The sequence below is a fragment of the Felis catus genome, chromosome B4, assembly GCF_018350175.1.
Source record: "Felis catus isolate Fca126 chromosome B4, F.catus_Fca126_mat1.0, whole genome shotgun sequence".
Lineage (NCBI taxonomy): Eukaryota > Metazoa > Chordata > Mammalia > Carnivora > Felidae > Felis > Felis catus.
This window is the reverse complement of record NC_058374.1, coordinates 83,342,142-83,359,221: the sequence shown is the minus strand read 5'-3', so window position 1 is coordinate 83,359,221 and position 17,080 is coordinate 83,342,142. Positions and strand designations below refer to the sequence as shown.

Genomic DNA, 17,080 nt, shown 5'->3' with positions numbered 1-17,080 from the left:
TAAATGTGGGGTGGGAAAGGGGGCTGCACTGAGCTTCAGGGAGTCTCCTAGACCCGGAGGGGGAGAACAGCATCCTTCCCCCACCGCCTCATACTTCTCGTGAAGTGTGGCCAAGGGTGGCTGAGAGAGAGGGACACCAAGCTTCTCTCTCCTGCCAAGCTAGAGGGCAAGGCTCAGAGTCCATGGATGTGTCAGCAGAGCCTCCTGCTTCGCAGCCTACTTTCACCTCAGTTAATCGTTTGACCCCTGACATACCCTGTGGTATCCCCTGCGGGGAGAAAGGATGGGCTTTCTCATCTTCTGTTAAGCCCAGAGAGGTAGCCCGTCTCATGAGCCTTGCGGCTCAAGGTGTGTTGGCTGGAGGGGATTGCGTACGCATATTTAATCGAGGTGAAGTTCCCATAACAATATTAACCGGCTTACAGTGTACAGGTCAGTGGAGTTTAGTACATTGATGTTATTATGTGACCACCACCCCTCTCTAGGTCCTAACATTTTCATAACCGCCGAAGAAAACCCTATACCCCGTAAGCACTGCCTACTTCCCTCTTCTCCCAGCCCCTGGCAATAACCATTCTGCTTTCTGTCTCTGTGGATTTACCTATCATGCATATTTAACATAAATGGAATCATACAATGCGTGACCCTTGTGTCTTTTTTTTTCCACTTCACGTAACGTTTCTGAGGTTCATCCTCATTATAGCACGTATATGCATTTCATGACCTTTTATGTCTAATGGTCCATTGCATGGAGAGGCCACATTCTGTTTATCCATTCAAGGAGGTGATTTTTTTTAAGATTGCTAATTAATTTTTTGTTGTAGTGAAATAAATATAACGTCAAATTTACCATCTTAGCTTTTTTTTTTTTAAGTTTATTTATTTTGGAGAGACAGAGAGAGAGAGAACATGAGCGGGGGAGGTGCAGAGAGAGAGAGAGACACAGAATCCGAAGCAGGCTTCAGGCTCTGAGCTGTCAGCACAGAGCCTGACGCGGGGCTCGAACCCACAAACCGTGAAATCGTGATCTGAGCCAAAGTCCTATGCTTAACCGACTGAACCACCCAGGCATCCCACCATTTTAGCTGTTTTTAATTATATAGTTCAGTAGCATTAAGTAAGGGGTACCTGGCTGGCTCAGTTGTTAGAACATGTGACTCTTGATCTGGGAGTCATGAGTTTAAGCCCCACATTGGGTGTAATTAATTAATTATTTAAGGTAATTAATACTTTCATTGGTTAATTAATACTTTAATTAATTAAGGATATTCCCATTGTTGTGCAACTATCACCACAAGAGGGGATATTTTTAATTTTGCAATTTTCTTTTTTTTTTTTATGTTTATTTATTTCTGAGACAGAGAGAGACAGAGCATGAGGGGGAGGGGCAGAGAGAGAGGGAGACCCAGAATTGGAAGCAGGCTCCAGGCTCCCAGCTGTCAGCACAGAGCCTGGCGCGGGGCTCGAACTCACAAACTGTGAGATCATGACCTGAGCCGAAGTCGGTCACTCAACCAACTGAGCCACCCAGGCGCCCCTAATTCTGCAAGTTTCTTAAAGCCTTCTATAGAAAAACTGTTTCTCTATTCATAACACTTCTGACACCAAATATGTAGGGGTTTTTCTCCAATACCAATTAGTTTTCCAACTCCCAGACACCCTATAACCGTGGGTGTCCTAAAATGTATCAATTCTGGCACCAACCTGAAGTTTGTGTCAGACTCCACAGGTTTAAGGGCTCAGTCCCACAGGATTGTTCTCACTTTAGATGCCAGTCACAAACATGACTCTGTCCAACATGGTTACAAAGTCCCCATAATCCCCCCACCTCTGTGTCAATAATTTGCTGGCATGGCTCACAAAACTCAGGGAAACATTTACTTTGTTTACTGGTTTATTATAAAGGATACGAATGCACAGCCAGATAAGGAGTATATAGTGTGAGGTCGGGAAGGGTCCTGAGCTTTGTTCCCATGGAGTTGGGTACACTGGCCTCCTGGCATGTGGATATGTTCACCGACCCAGAAGCTCTCTGAACCTCACAGTTTTGGAATTTTTATGCCTGCTTCAACATAAAGGCATGATCTATTATAAATTATAACTCTAGTCTCTGACTTCTTCCCAGAGGACAGGAGGTGAGGTTGGGCGTTCCAAGCATCTAGGCAAGGCTTGGTCTTTCTGGGAGTCAGTCCCCATCCTGAAACTATCTGGGAAATTCCAAGGGATTTAAGAGCTCAGGAATTGGGGGCAGAGACCAAGTATATATTTCTTATCATGTCACACTTCTACTCACACATCAGACCGCCCCTAGACCAAGAAATCCGTCATGATGAGCTATGACAATGTAAAATGTGGTTTACTTTGATTTTTCAGACAGTTCTATTTTCTCTCTCTTTTGGATCCCAGTTTCTATCCTATGGATATCGTTTTTTAATAGAGAGCCTTCTGAAAATTCTCACTTCCTTCTCCATACCTTTGACCCATGCAGGTGGAGGCTCTACTAGATCAAGCACCCTCCAGGAAGACCTAGTTCTCATCTCTGTTCTTTCTCTCTACACATTCTGACTCATGGCCATTTCCATTCCTCTCAAGACTGCACTCGAGTGGCTCATGTCTCCTGGGTCTCCGAATCTTTGACCCCAGGATCTTTTCCCTCCCGTATGGAGACATCACCCTCCACCTGCTCCCCGGCCCCCCTTCCCCCACATCACTGAATGTGTATGTGCAGCAGGAGGAAATGATGGGGTGCCTTCTGGCAGAGGCACAGAGGGAAAGCTGCTCCCTCAGGAAGAAATAAGTGACAGCTCTGCAGTTTTCATGGGGCTGTTTTTCTTTGGAGGGAGGAGGTGTGCAGCTGGAGAGAGAGAGATTGGAAGGAAGGGACAGACAGAGGGGGCAGGACCCAGGCTTCTTGCCAACCTGAGCAGGAGGGGAGCAGCACGCAGCTTTGCTCCAAGTAACAGGAACAGCAGCAGCAAAACAATTCCTGGAAATTTGCTCTTTCTCCTTCCTACCACCTCCCCAACTTTTTTTTCCAAAAAATGTAGACAAGATATTGTAATCAACAATCAGAAAGGAAGGAAGGTACCAGGGAGGAGTTATTGGAGGCACAGATAAAAGCAGGCAGCTTCCCAGGGTCAGGTGGGGGCCAAGGGCTTGTGCCTGGACCCTGGAAGGAGGGCTGGGCAGGCCGTCTGGCCTGTGTGGCCGAGGACCCTACTTTGTGGGTTGAGGGCGGATGGACTGCGGACTGGTTTAGGCTGAGGAGTTTGGCAACGACTGTACTTCCGCTCCCAGCCTAGCTGCCAGCAGGTCACTGAGTACAGAAGCCAAGCCCAGCCACAGAGGTCATTTGGCCCTCCTGCCGCAGCTTCCCCCTGCCAGGGAGGCAGCCTTATCTGCCCAACAGCACCAGCCTGGCCCCCGGGTGTCCTAAAGAAGGATGTGGTCCAGCGACCCTGTCCTTGGCTCTGCTCAGCTCTTTCCTGCTTACTCGCTCTTCGCTGAGGCACAGTGGAGCTAACGCTACTTCGGGGACCAGACCTGACTTTGACACCGTGTTCTGTTACTTAGTAGCTGTGTGACTTTGCACAAGTCACTTTACCCTTCTGAGTCTTAGTTTCCTTATATGTAAAGTGAGGTGACTGATGCTTCCTTCAGGGGTTATTGTATGGGACGTACGAGATACGTAAAGTGCTTGGCATAAGCATGTTCCTTTCCCACTATTTGGGGATGAGGAAGGAGAGATCCCTTCTTGGGGAATTACGTTGAGATACCTCTGCCCAGTCCCACCACTATGAGCCGTTTTTCTCTCAGTTGGATCGACACCAGCTTCCTCTTTCATTTAGTTGTCTGGTGTTCTGTTTCTCACGTGAAAGGTCAAGAATATTCCCAATGCCACTATGAATTACCACAAAAGCGATATAGCGACAAGTTAGCATTTGTGATTGACATGTACTGTTTGATCCTCATTAAGTTGTTACACTGTCATAAGCAAGGCTTCTATCATGTCGTGAGGCACGGAGAGGTTAAACAACTAGCCTGTGTGACACTGTAAATCCTTATTATAGGGATTCTTGACCTAGATTCCTGGCACCTAATGGCTTTAGGTGGTCTGCGAACTGCCTGAAAAGCATATTCAAAATCCCGTATGTTGTGTTAAGTCATTTTTATGGGGCTTAGAGTCTTCCTTAGATTCTCAAAAGGATCCACAATGTCCAAAAGGTTAAAACTGACCGCCCTCGAAGTGCCTTTTGTGGATAAAAAAAGTTTTAGAAGCACAGCATACACTTGGGTGGAGGTGACTCAGCCTTTGGAATTCTGGGAAATTTCTTGAGTGAGAGCAAAGTCCCCTTTGTGGAGGCGGAGAGAAGCATGGAATGACCTGGGGAGGGGTTGAGAAATGGGAGGTGAAATGTCTTTGCTGTCACAAGATGAAGGACAACTGTTTCCTCCCTATGATTTCCCAAGAGAATATATGTGGAGGTGTGCAAGGTTAGTACCAGGAAGAGGAGGCTCTGAGGGACCGACAGACACTGGAAGGTCCCCAGGGAAACTGGCACCACCCAGCAGCCTCCCAGCATGCCTTCACTCTTCCCCACCCTGTAATTTCCTATCCATCTCCTGGCTTTTGTCCCTCCCTCGGAACTCTCCCCCCTCCACTTCCTGATCCCTAGCACCTCCCCCAGGGTCTCCGTAGATGTGCTGACACTCCTTGTTGATCCCAGATTTAGTCAGTTTCTCCTAACTTTTGTTGAGCGTGTAACCTGGGCTGGACGGCAACGCCCCTTGACTTCTCCAGCGTTTCCGGAGGCCTCGACTTCCTAAGGTTCCCTCTTGACCTTAGACTCCCCGAGATTCTTAGACTCCCCGAGATTCTTAGACTCCCCGAGAGTTGAAATGGAAAGGACTCACAAGATCATCCTGAACCTCCTCCCTCATTAAGAGGGGAGGAAGGGAGGCTTTGGGGAATCTGACGGCAGGACAATGTGAGAAATGCAGGTGAAAATGGAGAGGGAAGTGGGATGCTGGAGGGTCATCTACTTTCGCATGTGTTCATCTTGTAGGACGCCAGGTGCTGCCAGGTACTAGAAGACTAAAACTGGTGAGACTCAGTCCCTGCCCCCGAGGGGCTGCAGCCTTCAAGGCTCTAGTGTTCAGCACATGGGCGACCCATACTGCTTCAATCAGATGAAATCATTGCTTCAGGCTTTACCTGGAGTTTCTGGATTTCTACCATTTCTCTACCCCTCCCCCCCAAACAATGCTTATCCAGCCATTCTGTGGCCTCTTGGGGAGAGATGTTCAAGTGGAATGGTGTTTGGGACCACATCCAGATTGTCTTTCCAGAGTGTCAGGGAGCTGTGCACCGGTTAGGTCTCTGATTTCTGCCAGTGCTTCCTGAAGGACACAACCACAGAAACCTATTGAAGGGCTCTGCCTAGGGCCGCAACTCAATGGTCCTGCCACAATGGCAGGTGAGCCTCGAGGGCGAAGAGGTCCAATGTAAGCCGGCCTCAATATCCCTTGAACTATTGCATGACCCCCTCCCTCCCAGGCTTCTTTTCTGGGGAAGGAGCTTGGTACATTTCAGTGGATGTAAGCAGGGACTAGAGCCCAATCCTGCCAGAGGCCACCGGGGTGCCCTGAGAAAGCCGCCCCATCGCCAGCTGTGCCCACTCTTCTTTTATGATGTGATGTCATCTGCCTCATCCTGAAGCCCCTCCATGGGCAGCTATTCCGTCCAGTCTCCAGTCCTATCTTGAGTCTGCTGAGGGGGCAGCTCCCCCCTCCTCCCCACCATCATTGGGATACAACTGAATGGATATTTTTGCAGTTATGGGGCTTACAGCCCTCCCTGCTTGCGTGAGGTTTTAGGTCCTGTGCAAGCCAGTCTTTTCTGCCTTCCGAGTCTGTGCTGAAATTCTGGATGTGGGAGGGGCAGAGGGCAATGTAGGCAGGCACCCGGGGCTGCTGAAAGGGTAGCAGCTGTGAGCCCCGCTTTGCTGAAGTGCTTCCTTTCAACGTTCCCAGCAACTGGGAACAGTCTCTCTCCTGCGTGTGCCCACCTTCATTCCCTTCTCCCCCAACTTTGCCTCCGATATCAGACACCCCTTTAGTCTCCTGAACACCTTTCTGCCCCTTCCCTACTAAAGGGAGGGGACCTTATACTCTCTGCCTTCTCCTTCTAACCCCTCGAGAGGCTGACAGTGACTTAGATTCCTGAGGAATGAATTCTGTGTCCTGAGCCAGATGATGAAACCCAGGCCCAGAGAGCATGTTGAATGCAAATGTGTCTTGAATCAAAGTGTAGCTTCCCATTAAGAACCCTCCTGAGCTTGGGAATGTCAAGGCCCAGCATGCTGGCAGAACAATGAAACAGCTCTAAACCTGGGACCCAGTGCAGAGTGGCCCATGTCACCCCATGTGTAGTCACATGGACACAGAGAGCAGAGGGCAGGGAAAGGGTGAGGGAGCCCTGCTGATAGCAAGCTATCTTTCTGGGCAGGATTTGGGATTTTCAAGGGCATATGTCAGCACTTACAAAAGTAGTCCAAAGAGCAGACAGGTTGAGGATAGGAAAAAATGTTCCGGAAAGACAATGATCAGGAGGGAAATTAAAGACTTCATGCCAGAGAGCCTGGAGGCCAGACTGCCTATACAGCCATCCTGACTGAGGAGGCCAGACCCTTTTCTGATCATAGCCTGTCTGCCTGTTCCCTGCAAAGCCATGTGGCTGTACCTGGTGGCCCTCGTGGGCCTGTACTACCTCCTGCGCTGGTACCGGGAGAGGCAGGTGGTGAGCGACCTCCGAGACAAGTACGTCTTCATCACGGGCTGTGACTCGGGCTTCGGGAAACTGCTGGCCAGGCAGCTGGACCTGCGAGGCTTGAGGGTACTGGCTGCGTGTCTGACGGAGAAGGGGGCAGAGCAGCTGAGAGACCAGACGTCAGACAGGCTGGAGACGGTGATCCTGGATGTCACCAAGACAGAGAGCATCTCTGTGGCCACCGAGTGGGTGAAGGAGCATGTGGGAGACAGAGGTACTGCCCAGATTCCTGTTTGTGCCTCTTTGTTGCTTCTCTCTATGCAAGGGAGACCTTTTTTCTGCTAACTCGGAAGATTCCCAGGATGTTTTCCAGAACTTGAAGTCATACTAGCTTTCTTTGCCTCACCCAGCTTATCAGAAGAGGGTCTTCCTTCTCCACTGCCCCCCACCTTGAGACCTTGGAGCTCTGGAGTTTTGGGGAGAGGGTGCCGTGATGAAGATGTGCCCTCCCCGAATTCCTCCTCTCTCAGCAGAGGTTCTGGATTTCTTTTTTTTTTTTTTTAAGAATTTTTTAAATGTTTATTCATTCTTTGAGAGACAGAGCATGAGTGGGGGAGGGGCAGAGAGACAGGGAGACACAGAATTCGAAGCAGGCTCCAGGCTCTGAGCTGTCAGCATAGAGCCCGACGCGGGGCTCAAACTCACAAACCGTGAGATCATGACCTGAGCCGAAGTTGGACGCCCGACTGAGTCACCCAGGCGCCCCGGTTCTGGATTTCTTGATGCTGAGTGACTAGGAAGACTCACTTTCTGGAGGAGGAGTTGAGACAGGGGACCCAGCCTGAATGCTTGCTTTGGTGGCTGGGGGCATTGCTGGAGCCAGGTTCTGTTCTCAGCACTTTAACAACACCTCATGGTATTCTATGAAATTGTTTCCTGCATTTTATTCATCATATTCAGTATAAACGATGTCTTGGCAAACTTTTTTGTTGTGTTTTGTCCCGGAGCCTTGTGACGTCCTTGCCCCTCTGCCTGTCTGCCTTGCAGGAGGGAGCTCTCCTACTCTGGGGTGAAGGTGGCTGTGATTGAGCCTGGTTTCTTCAACACTGGAGTAACCAACTCTGAGAAGATTTCTAGGGCCATCCAGGAAGCATGGGATCAGGCCAGCCCAGAGGTCAAGGGGATCTATGGGGAGAAGTTCCTGGCATCTGGTGAGTGAGCTGTGGACTGGGGGGAAGGGAGACAAACCCTTGTGGGCAGCCTGAGCCCATCCCAGCTCCTCCTACAGACTGGGTCAGGCCTCCAGGCTCTGACTCAGCCCACACAGTGGGGACATTTAACTCCATCCCCATGGTCCCATGTGGCCACCTGCTGACCTCAGGAAGAGCCAGGCTTGTTAGACCTAGGGGCCACGCTTTCCTCTAATGCCCTCATTATTTGGGGAGGAAACTGAAGCCAGAGAGGGAAGAATGTATGGATTCCTGACAAGCTGGCATTAGCCAGCTGGTTTTCAGGTGCTTACATTTCTAGTGTTTGTAGAGACCTCAGTTTCTGCGGAGCACATATTCCCAGGAATAGAGCCAGAGGGGGCGTAGTGTGGAGAGTGTTCCTGTGGGAAGGAGTCGGGACACACTCCGATGACATCCCTGCGTCAGATCCTCACAGTGAAGGCACAGATGTGTCTCTGCATTTTTGCGTTCCCACTCCAGATAGTGGAAGCTGCCTACCTGTAGGCCTGGAAACAAGTTGCACAATTGGTACCTACTCCCTGTCCTTTCCAGCTCCCTTTTCCATCACCTATGGCTCCCCTCTTCAGAAGATCCACACCCGGTGGAGAAGAGGGTTAGGGACGCGCCCACGGGAAGGCGGTCTCGCTGAGTTTCGGCAGGGCACCACCAGGGGGCGCGCGCCTCCGCTCCAGCGCGCGCTCGGTTACAGGTGCAGTCTGGGGAATCTGGCAGAGTTGCCCCTTTTCGGGGACGTGCGTGGGGATCTCAGCGTCTGGACGTCCTGTGCAGGATCTCAGCGCAGAGATCCGCAGCAGCGAGTCTCCATTCCCTTGGCGCCCCTGCGGGGTTTCTCGTTCTGGGCCCCACAGCTCCCAGGTAAGTGAGTGGCACCCCAGCCTCTTTCTCTTACTATCCTCTCTGAACTTCCTGTGATTTCAGAGAAATGAACTCCGAAGCTCCTGGCACCGCTGACAGGCGGTCACGTTGTTTTGAGGCTTTACAAGAGTGAAACAGCAGGTGCTGAGGGCTGGGAGGTGTCTCTGCCACACGTTGTTTTGAGGCTTTACAAGAGTGAAACAGCAGGTGCTGAGGGCTGGGAGGTGTCTCTGCCACGTGGCCCCTTGAAAGTTGATGTTTGAAGGAATCTGTGGTTACTGAGAAAAAAATCTCCAATTCCTCACAAGTAAAGAAACACGGCCTTATCCCTTAATGGGGTTTGGACATACGTGTCTCTTTGGGTCGCTGAGAGTTTCCAGGGCTCCTTCCTTCCTCCTTGCCTTCTTCTCCACTGCCCTTGAGGAAGCCCTTGTTAGGAGGGTCCTGGCAGTGACCCCCAGGAAGCAGAAACAGGTGAGGCTCTGCAGGACCAGGCCTTGCCAGGCTGCCACCGCTTCCCGCCTTAAGAGATAAATGCTTTCAGGACTACAGTCACCTCTCTGCACATAACAGTTTCAACTAAAGGCTTAATCTGTACCCCTTTCTGTCCTTTTCACCTGCTGGGGGATACTTCTGCAGTTATGGGGCTTACAGCCCTCACTGCTTGCGTGAGGTTTTAGGTCCTGTGCAAGCCAGTCTTTTCTGCCTTCCGAGTCTGTGTCTGAAATTCTGGATGTGGGAGGGGCAGAGGGCAATGCAGGCAGGCACCGGGGCCTGCTGAAAGGGTAGCAGCTGTGAGCCCCGCTTTGCTGAAGTGCTTCCTTTCAACGTTCCCAGCAACTGGGAACAGTCTCTCTCCTGCGTGTGCCCACCTTCATTCCCTTCTCCCCCAACTTTGCCTCCGATATCAGACACCCCTTTAGTCTCCTGAACACCTTTCTGCCCCAGAGAAATACTGTATCTGGAGGGAATCTATTCCTTAAACATTTTGCCTTCTCCGATCTCAGTGAGAGTGACAATGACTTAGTCTTCTCAGAAATGAATTCTGAATTCTTATCTGGCTCAGATAAGGAAACCCTGGTTCATAGCATAAGCTGGCAGCCAAGGTCACACAGCTGGTTGGTAGCAAACCTGGGTGTTGAAACCACATGTGTCTCGATTCGCAATGTATATATCTTCTTCATAAGAATCTCCAGAAGGTCAGGGAGACCAGAGGTACAGCCTCGAACAGGAACAAAGTAAGAAGACAGTTCTGAACCATGAGATTTAGGACATAGGGGATTCCAGTGTGTGTGTGTGTGGGGGGGGGGGGTTGGGGGGGTGTATGAGGGAGTAGGTGGGCAGAGGAAAATGGGAGGAGTAGAAGGACCAGGAGAAGGTGACTGAGAAAAGTATCCTCATGTCAAAGGATTCTTTGTGAAATCCAATGGCATCTAGTAGAAACAGCATTAGTGTACCGAAGAGCATGCCAGTTGAGGCCGGAATCAAGAGTACTCACTAAAGGCAGTGACCAGGAAGAACTTGAGGACTCCATGTCAGACAGCCTGGCGGCTGGCCCGCTACTCACACCTTGTGTGTTCCTAAGTCATCCTGTCTGAACACCAGCTACACTCTTGTTTCATTTCAGCCTGTGTGTTCCCCACAAAGCCATGTGGCTGTACCTGGCGGCCCTCGTGGGCCTGTACTACCTCCTGCGCTGGTACCGGGAGAGGCAGGTGGTGAGCAACCTCCGAGACAAGTACGTCTTCATCACGGGCTGTGACTCGGGCTTCGGGAACCTGCTGGCCAGGCAGCTGGACCTGCGAGGCTTGAGGGTACTGGCCGCGTGTCTGACGGAGAAGGGGGCAGAGCAGCTGAGAGACCAGACGTCAGACAGGCTGGAGACGGTGATCCTGGATGTCACCAAGACAGAGAGCATCTCTGCGGCCACCGAGTGGGTGAAGGAGCGTGTGGGTGACGGAGGTACTGCCCAGATTCCTGTTTGTGCCTCTTTGTTGCTTCTCTCTATGCAAGGGAGACCTCTCTTCTGCTAACTGGGAAGATTCCCAGGATGTTTTGATTTTCGAAGCCTCAAGCTTTGGAGTTTCCTGAGCAGAAGGCCTGAGTGCCTGAGTCTGAGCCCAGGGTTAAATGAGCCCAGCCTGAGTTTAGGGCCAATAGTCTGAGGAGGTGTTAGGACACTGAGGTTTGCTACGGGGCAGCGTGGGGCTGAGCCAGGCTAGACCCAGGCTCCTGATCTCAGCAGATACACATTTTCTTGTTGGTTCCTTCCCAATGGGCCCTCTGCAGGGCTTTAAGATCAGCCCCACTTAACTTATGAGGACACTGAGGCTTATGAGGGAGCTGAAGGGACTTTTGGTCAAATGTGGGTGAGGGGTCCTATTCTTCCCCCTCTATTATGCTGCCTGCCCTTTTCAGAAAAGAAGACATCATTGATGTCTTTTTTGTGATTAAAAATGTAAAACATGCTCCTTGTATACAACATAGAAGATGATAAAGATAAAAGGAGATTTTCCAAATGTCAGTTTCCGGAGTCAGTTACATAGTTATGTATCCTATGATCAGCATTTTCATTGTCAAATCCTTTTTTTTTCTTTTTTAAAAATACTTTTTAATGGTTTTGTGTGTGTGTGTGTGTGTGTGTGTGTGTATGTGTGTTTTTAGAAAGAGAATGAGAACATGAGCCGGTGGGGGAGGGACAGAGAGAGAACCCCAAGCAGGCTCCACACTGTCAGCACAGAGCCCGATGCGGGGCTCGACCTCACAAATCGTGAGATGATGACCTCAGCTGAAATCAAGAGTCAGACGCTTAACTGACTGAGCCATCCGGGTGCACCTGGGCACACTCTTAACGAAGCTGGGCTTATTGCCCCTGGTATGCCAGGCACTGAGGAGCAGCAAGTTGAGAAGGAACATCCCTGCGGTCCAATAGCTCAGTGTGCGTGCAAATGCTGATGCCCCGTAGTCACTTCATTCTCACTTCCTCTCTTGCACCCTTTTCCTTTATACATGTAGATGTTGTTGATGTGGTAAAAAAAAAAAAAAAGTGGATTGGAAGGTGACTTGGAACCACAGTCGTGTCTCACTCAGGCACACGATGTTGCTCTCTCCCTACCCTGTAACCAGGACTCTGGGGCCTGGTGAATAATGCTGGCATCTCCATTCCCTCGGCACCCAATGAGTGGCTGACCAAGCAGGACTTCATGAAGATACTCGACGTGAACTTGTTGGGGTTGATAGAGGTGACCCTGAGCCTGCTGCCCCTAGTGAGGAAGGCGAGGGGCCGCGTGGTCAACATCTCCAGCATCATGGGCCGGGTGTCCCTTCTGGGTGGGAGCTACTGCATCTCCAAGTATGGCGTCGAGGCCTTCTCCGACTCCCTCAGGTATTGGACTGGGACAGAGCCCATCCTTTCAGTCTTCCTGCTTCTGTGCTTCTGGGGGAGATTTTCCAGGGGGTTCAATCACTCACAACCTCAAAGTCTCTTCTTTCTAGATGCCTCTGTCTTGCTTCGTGCTAGGAATTCATTGGGAAGCACCTTCCCGTGTTCTGGGCATTGGGATGGGCCCCAGGCCTACACAGTTGGTTTCATCTATGGTTGCCCTGGAGGAGGGCCCACGGTTGGGAAATGCTTGAGGCAGAATTGGACCTGAGATCATTTGGCTACAGAGCTCATGTCCATAATTCCTATAATATTCAGCTTCAGGGGGCCCTCGACATGGAGGTCCAGCATTTGACTCAGTTCAACAAGATGCTTCTCGGCATTTCTGTGAGCACACACAAATGTGTCTGAGGACAAGACGAGGTCCCTGACCTAAAATGTCTTACAGCTGAGAAAGGGACAAGAGAGGGGCGCCTGGGTGGCGCAGTCGGTTAAGCGTCCGACTTCAGCCAGGTCACGATCTCGCGGTCCGTGAGTTCGAGCCCCGCGTCAGGCTCTGGGCTGATGGCTCGGGAGCCTGGAGCCTGTTTCCGATTCTGTGTCTCCCTCTCTCTCTGCCCCTCCCCCGTTCATGCTTTGTCTCTCTCTGTCCCAAAAAAAAATAAATAAAAACGTTGAAAAAAAAAATTAAAAAAAAAAAAAAAGAAAGGGACAAGAGAGACACAAATGCTGTGACCATCTATCACGATGGTTGTGACTAACTTAGCTAGCTGTGGTGGTGGTGGTGGTGGTGGCCAGTGGAACAAGCGGAGAGTCTTAGAGAATGGCCTGAGCTGAGGATTGAAGAAATGAACTTGTAAACCTGGCAAAGTAGGGTCAGAAGGCCTCCTGTATGAGGGAACGACTCGAGCCCAAGCCCAGGGTGAGTAATGGCTGACGGCCTATGTTGTGGGGTCCTCTAGGCTAGTGGACAAGGCCTGGTCAGGCAGAGGGGATGCTGGGCAGGTGGGCTCAAGGAGACACGGGGGCCCCGGACAGGCTGCAAACCTTCTTGCTATTGGCATCAGGACCCAGTGGAAGGGATTTACTCAGGAGAGCAACGTGGTCAAATCAGCCTCCGGAGAACCCACTGGCCACAGGGCAGAGGTTGGCTCTGGGTGTCGGGGATCTGAGATGTAGGCAGAGATGTTCCTCAGAGGACAGAAGGCAGACGAGGGAGCAGGGTACAGGAGGTAAAATGGGCAAAGTCTGGAGATGGATTGGATGTGAAGGGAAATAGGAAAAGATGGCATGTAAGTGGTGCTTCACAGCAGAAGAGGTAGGATGTGAGCTAGCCAGCACGCATGTGGACAGTACTGGAAAACATGTGCACACCTTATGCAGAGATACATCATCATTATTTTCTCCCCCTGGATGCTGCTCTTGGAACCTGTCCGAGCTTTTGAGTTTATCCCACCCCAATCCCAAGTTAGGTGTATATCGGGTTTGTTTGTTGTGTTTTGTCCCCGAGCCTTCTGACGTCCTTGCCCTCTGCCTGTCTGTCTTGCAGGAGGGAGCTCTCCTACTTTGGGGTGAAGGTGGCTGTGATTGAGCCTGGTTTCTTCAACACTGGAGTAACCAACTCTGAGAAGATTTCTAGGGCCATCCAGGAAGCATGGGATCAGGCCAGCCCAGAGGTCAAGGGGATCTATGGGGAGAAGTTCCTGGCATCTGGTGAGTGAGCTGTGGACTGGGGGGAAGGGAGACAAACCCTTGTGGGCAGCCTGAGCCCATCCCAGCTCCTCCTACAGACTGGGTCAGGCCTCCAGGCTCTGACTCAGCCCACACAGTGGGGACGTTTAACTCCATCCCCATGGTCCCGTGTGGCCACCTGCTGACCTCAGGAAGAGCCAGGCTTGTTAGACCTAGGGGCCACGCTTTCCTCTAATGCCCTCATTATTTGGGGAGGAAACTGAAGCCAGAGAGGGAAGAATGTATGGATTCCTGACAAGCTGGCATTAGCCAGCTGGTTTTCAGGTGCTTACATTTCTAGTGTTTGTAGAGACCTCAGTTTCTGCGGAGCACATATTCCCAGGAATAGAGCCAGAGGGGGCGTAGTGTGGAGAGTGTTCCTGTGGGAAGGAGTCGGGACACACTCCGATGAAATCCATGGATTCAACCTGGAGATGAGTGGGGAGAGGTGGGGTGCTTTTAGAAACTTCTCTCAAGTTGATCCCAAAGCAAGATTAAAACGTGACGATATGTTGTTCCCTTTGGATAGTCAAGAAATCAGTGAAAAAGTTGAAGTCAACATGTTGCAACAATCTGTACTTGGTGACAAACTGCGTGGAACATGCCCTAACAGCCTGCCACCCCCGCACTCGATACTCATCTGGCTGGGATGCCAAGCTCTTCTACCTCCCCATGAGTTACATGCCTACCTTACTGGTGGATGCCATGATCTACTGGATGTCTCAAAGACCCATCAAGGCTCTGTAACCCCAGACTGGGGTGCATGGTAGGAGGGAGCTGGGTACTGTGTGAGGGTGGGAATCCCTCAGGGGGAGGGAAATACAGTGGAGGGGGGGGTCTTGTGTCACCAGGGGCACCCATCTCAACTTCCTCCTCGCCTCCTCCCCAGACTTCCTGGACATTAGCACTCTAGGAATATTAGGAGGAAAGTCACAAGTTTTGTGATTGAGGAACAGGGACCCAATAGCACACAACCATACCCTGTTCCTTGAATGACCTCTCAAGGCTTGGAGTCTTTTGGCCCTCCTGCCACTTGAGGAATCCATTCTTGGCAGCGTGTTAGCAGCAGGGAGGGGCTCAGCCCCCACCTGCTCTGCTTCTGTCCCCGTACTCAAGGTGTGCCTTGCTTCTGTCCAGTGTCCCCCTCCTACAGGATGGACATGGCCTGGGGGAGTTAATGCCCCTTTCCACTGAAGATACCTCTGACAGGGATGGAGATGTGGATGGCAACCACCAGCCTGACCCATCAACCTGAGGTGCCAATTCACAGACCCTGGCTGAAAGGACATGTCTGTAATTGGAATCATGACAGAGGATACAGAAATAAACCAGTTGTTGAGTTGTCTTGAAACCTTGATGTCCATTGATCATTTTTGCCTTAAAATAAAAATTGATAAGTTTACCTAGATCCAGTGATTGGAACTGTGGCCTTGGGGAGTGGTGGGATATGAATCCATAAGAGAAGGAGTCAGGTGCCTTCATGGAGATCATGGGGGTGGGATTTTAAGAGGGGAGATGGATCACTCTTCTTTCCAAAGAAGTGGGGTGGGAGGCTAATGTTTCTTTTCCAGGATTTTTCAAGTAACACGGTGTCACAGGAAGACCCAAGGATGGATAGACAAAGAGAAGTTGCTGAGGCACTGGCAGACTCCAGTCCCTTTCCTGGGGACATCAGCCTCTCCCCTCAACAGTAACCTCTCCACAGCCCTCTTTGTCCCCTCTTTTAGAGTTATGCTCCCCATCTGCAGCCATCCCTAGGTTCCCCAGCCCAGATCCCCTTTCTCACATCCTATGGTGGAGGACAGTAAGAGTCACTTCTGGACCCCAGTCTGTTGTTTTCTGCTAACCTTTGTTGAGCACCTACTATATACTGGGCAGGGATTCCCTTAATTACCCAGCATTTCCCGAGACCACAACTCTCTACATCTCCACTGTTCTGATGATGTTCTGAGTATGAACTGAACAGAGAACACATTGAACAAAGTGATGTAGATTCCTTGGCTGAGGACAAATTGGTGCCGGGAGCTGCCTCATCAGGTGCCTTAATTTTCTTCCCTCAGTTTCAAACTGAGGCTATGGAGACCTTAGGGGGACCTGATACTGTAGAATATCAGTGTTCTTGGTGAAAACAGAAAGCGAGGTCAGATGTGGCAGTGTCATTCATTCTCACCCTGTAGTAGGGGCTGGAGATGGCCTGGAGGAGCTGAAGGCCCCTCTCTGCTGAGGATACTAGTGAACAGACATGTGGGTGGAGTTCAACCACCAGCCTGACCTGTCAGCCTCAGGTGCCCACATAGCAGGGAGACCTGTCATCTGAGAGTGGGGCATTTCTAGCCCTAGGGAAAGAACACTTCTGTGTGGTCCTGCAGCCCTCCACTGCGTGACCTGCTTTTTTGGGTGTTGGGAGTTTGAACCCAGGAGAGCATTTCCTTGACCATCAGTCAGCAGAGAGGCCCATGCGATGGTGGGTCAGGCCCGGTCCTGTGTTGGAGCAGTTCCAAGTCATCCCTTTCTAAATCCATAGACAATCCCTGTATGTCACCTGTCTTCTCAAGGATTGGGATACCCCTGGGGCTCTTCAGCCCTTGAGTGACCTTGTCTGGCTTCCCCTAGCCAAAATTTCCCTGTTCACTTACCCAGAGGGCAGAGTTAGGAGGTGCCTCCCAGACTGAGTGTATGCGTTGTGCCTTGGGCTTGGTATGCCATAGTTGGGGTTTGCCTCCACTGCTTCCCACCTCTGTCCCACACGGGGTTTGGATCAGCACCTTAGGGGTGTGTCCTTGATCTTACCTCTCACTCCTACCACCCTTGTTATAGAATGACCAACCTCTCTGGTCTTTCTTGAGGTGACACCTGCTTTATTTGATTCTGGGGCTTACCAACCTTGGTAGATAGCACACAGCATAGAGATGCATCCTTGTCTCTTCACCCTAGGAAATTTGTGGCCCCATTTCTTTCAGACTCTTTGAACAGGGAAAGTGTGGGTGGCTGGCCGCCAGTCCCTCAGGATGAGTTGGTGACTAGGCTCATCTTGGGGAATGGTGACTCTAGAGGTTTATTCAAGAGCCACCATAGACCCCAACATCCTTCTGT

At 50.9% G+C, this 17,080-nt stretch overlaps 2 protein-coding genes across 4 annotated transcripts; both read left to right on the top strand.

Moving 5' to 3' along the window:
• The first annotated feature begins 1,467 nt into the window (after positions 1-1,467).
• On the top strand, positions 1,468-7,953 carry LOC123386616 (17-beta-hydroxysteroid dehydrogenase type 6-like). The gene is made up of 2 exons (XM_045061955.1): positions 1,468-7,043; positions 7,817-7,953. The coding sequence occupies exons 1-2, from the start codon at positions 6,731-6,733 to the stop codon at positions 7,840-7,842; spliced, it is 339 nt and encodes a 112-aa protein (XP_044917890.1). The 5' UTR covers positions 1,468-6,730; the 3' UTR covers positions 7,843-7,953.
• On the top strand, positions 7,817-15,395 carry RDH16 (retinol dehydrogenase 16). Of its 3 annotated transcripts, none has more exons than XM_003988922.6 (6): positions 7,817-7,980; positions 10,502-10,836; positions 12,001-12,259; positions 13,806-13,969; positions 14,517-14,753; positions 15,125-15,395. In XM_003988922.6, the coding sequence occupies exons 1-5, from the start codon at positions 7,922-7,924 to the stop codon at positions 14,732-14,734; spliced, it is 1,035 nt and encodes a 344-aa protein (XP_003988971.3). In that variant the 5' UTR covers positions 7,817-7,921; the 3' UTR covers positions 14,735-14,753; positions 15,125-15,395. The 3 variants fall into 3 exon arrangements, with proteins under 3 accessions (XP_003988971.3, XP_019690662.2, XP_019690661.2); XM_019835103.2 differs by lacking the exon at positions 7,817-7,980 and adding an exon at positions 8,741-8,874; XM_019835102.2 differs by lacking the exon at positions 7,817-7,980 and adding an exon at positions 10,090-10,112.
• The last annotated feature ends 1,685 nt before the right edge of the window (positions 15,396-17,080 follow it).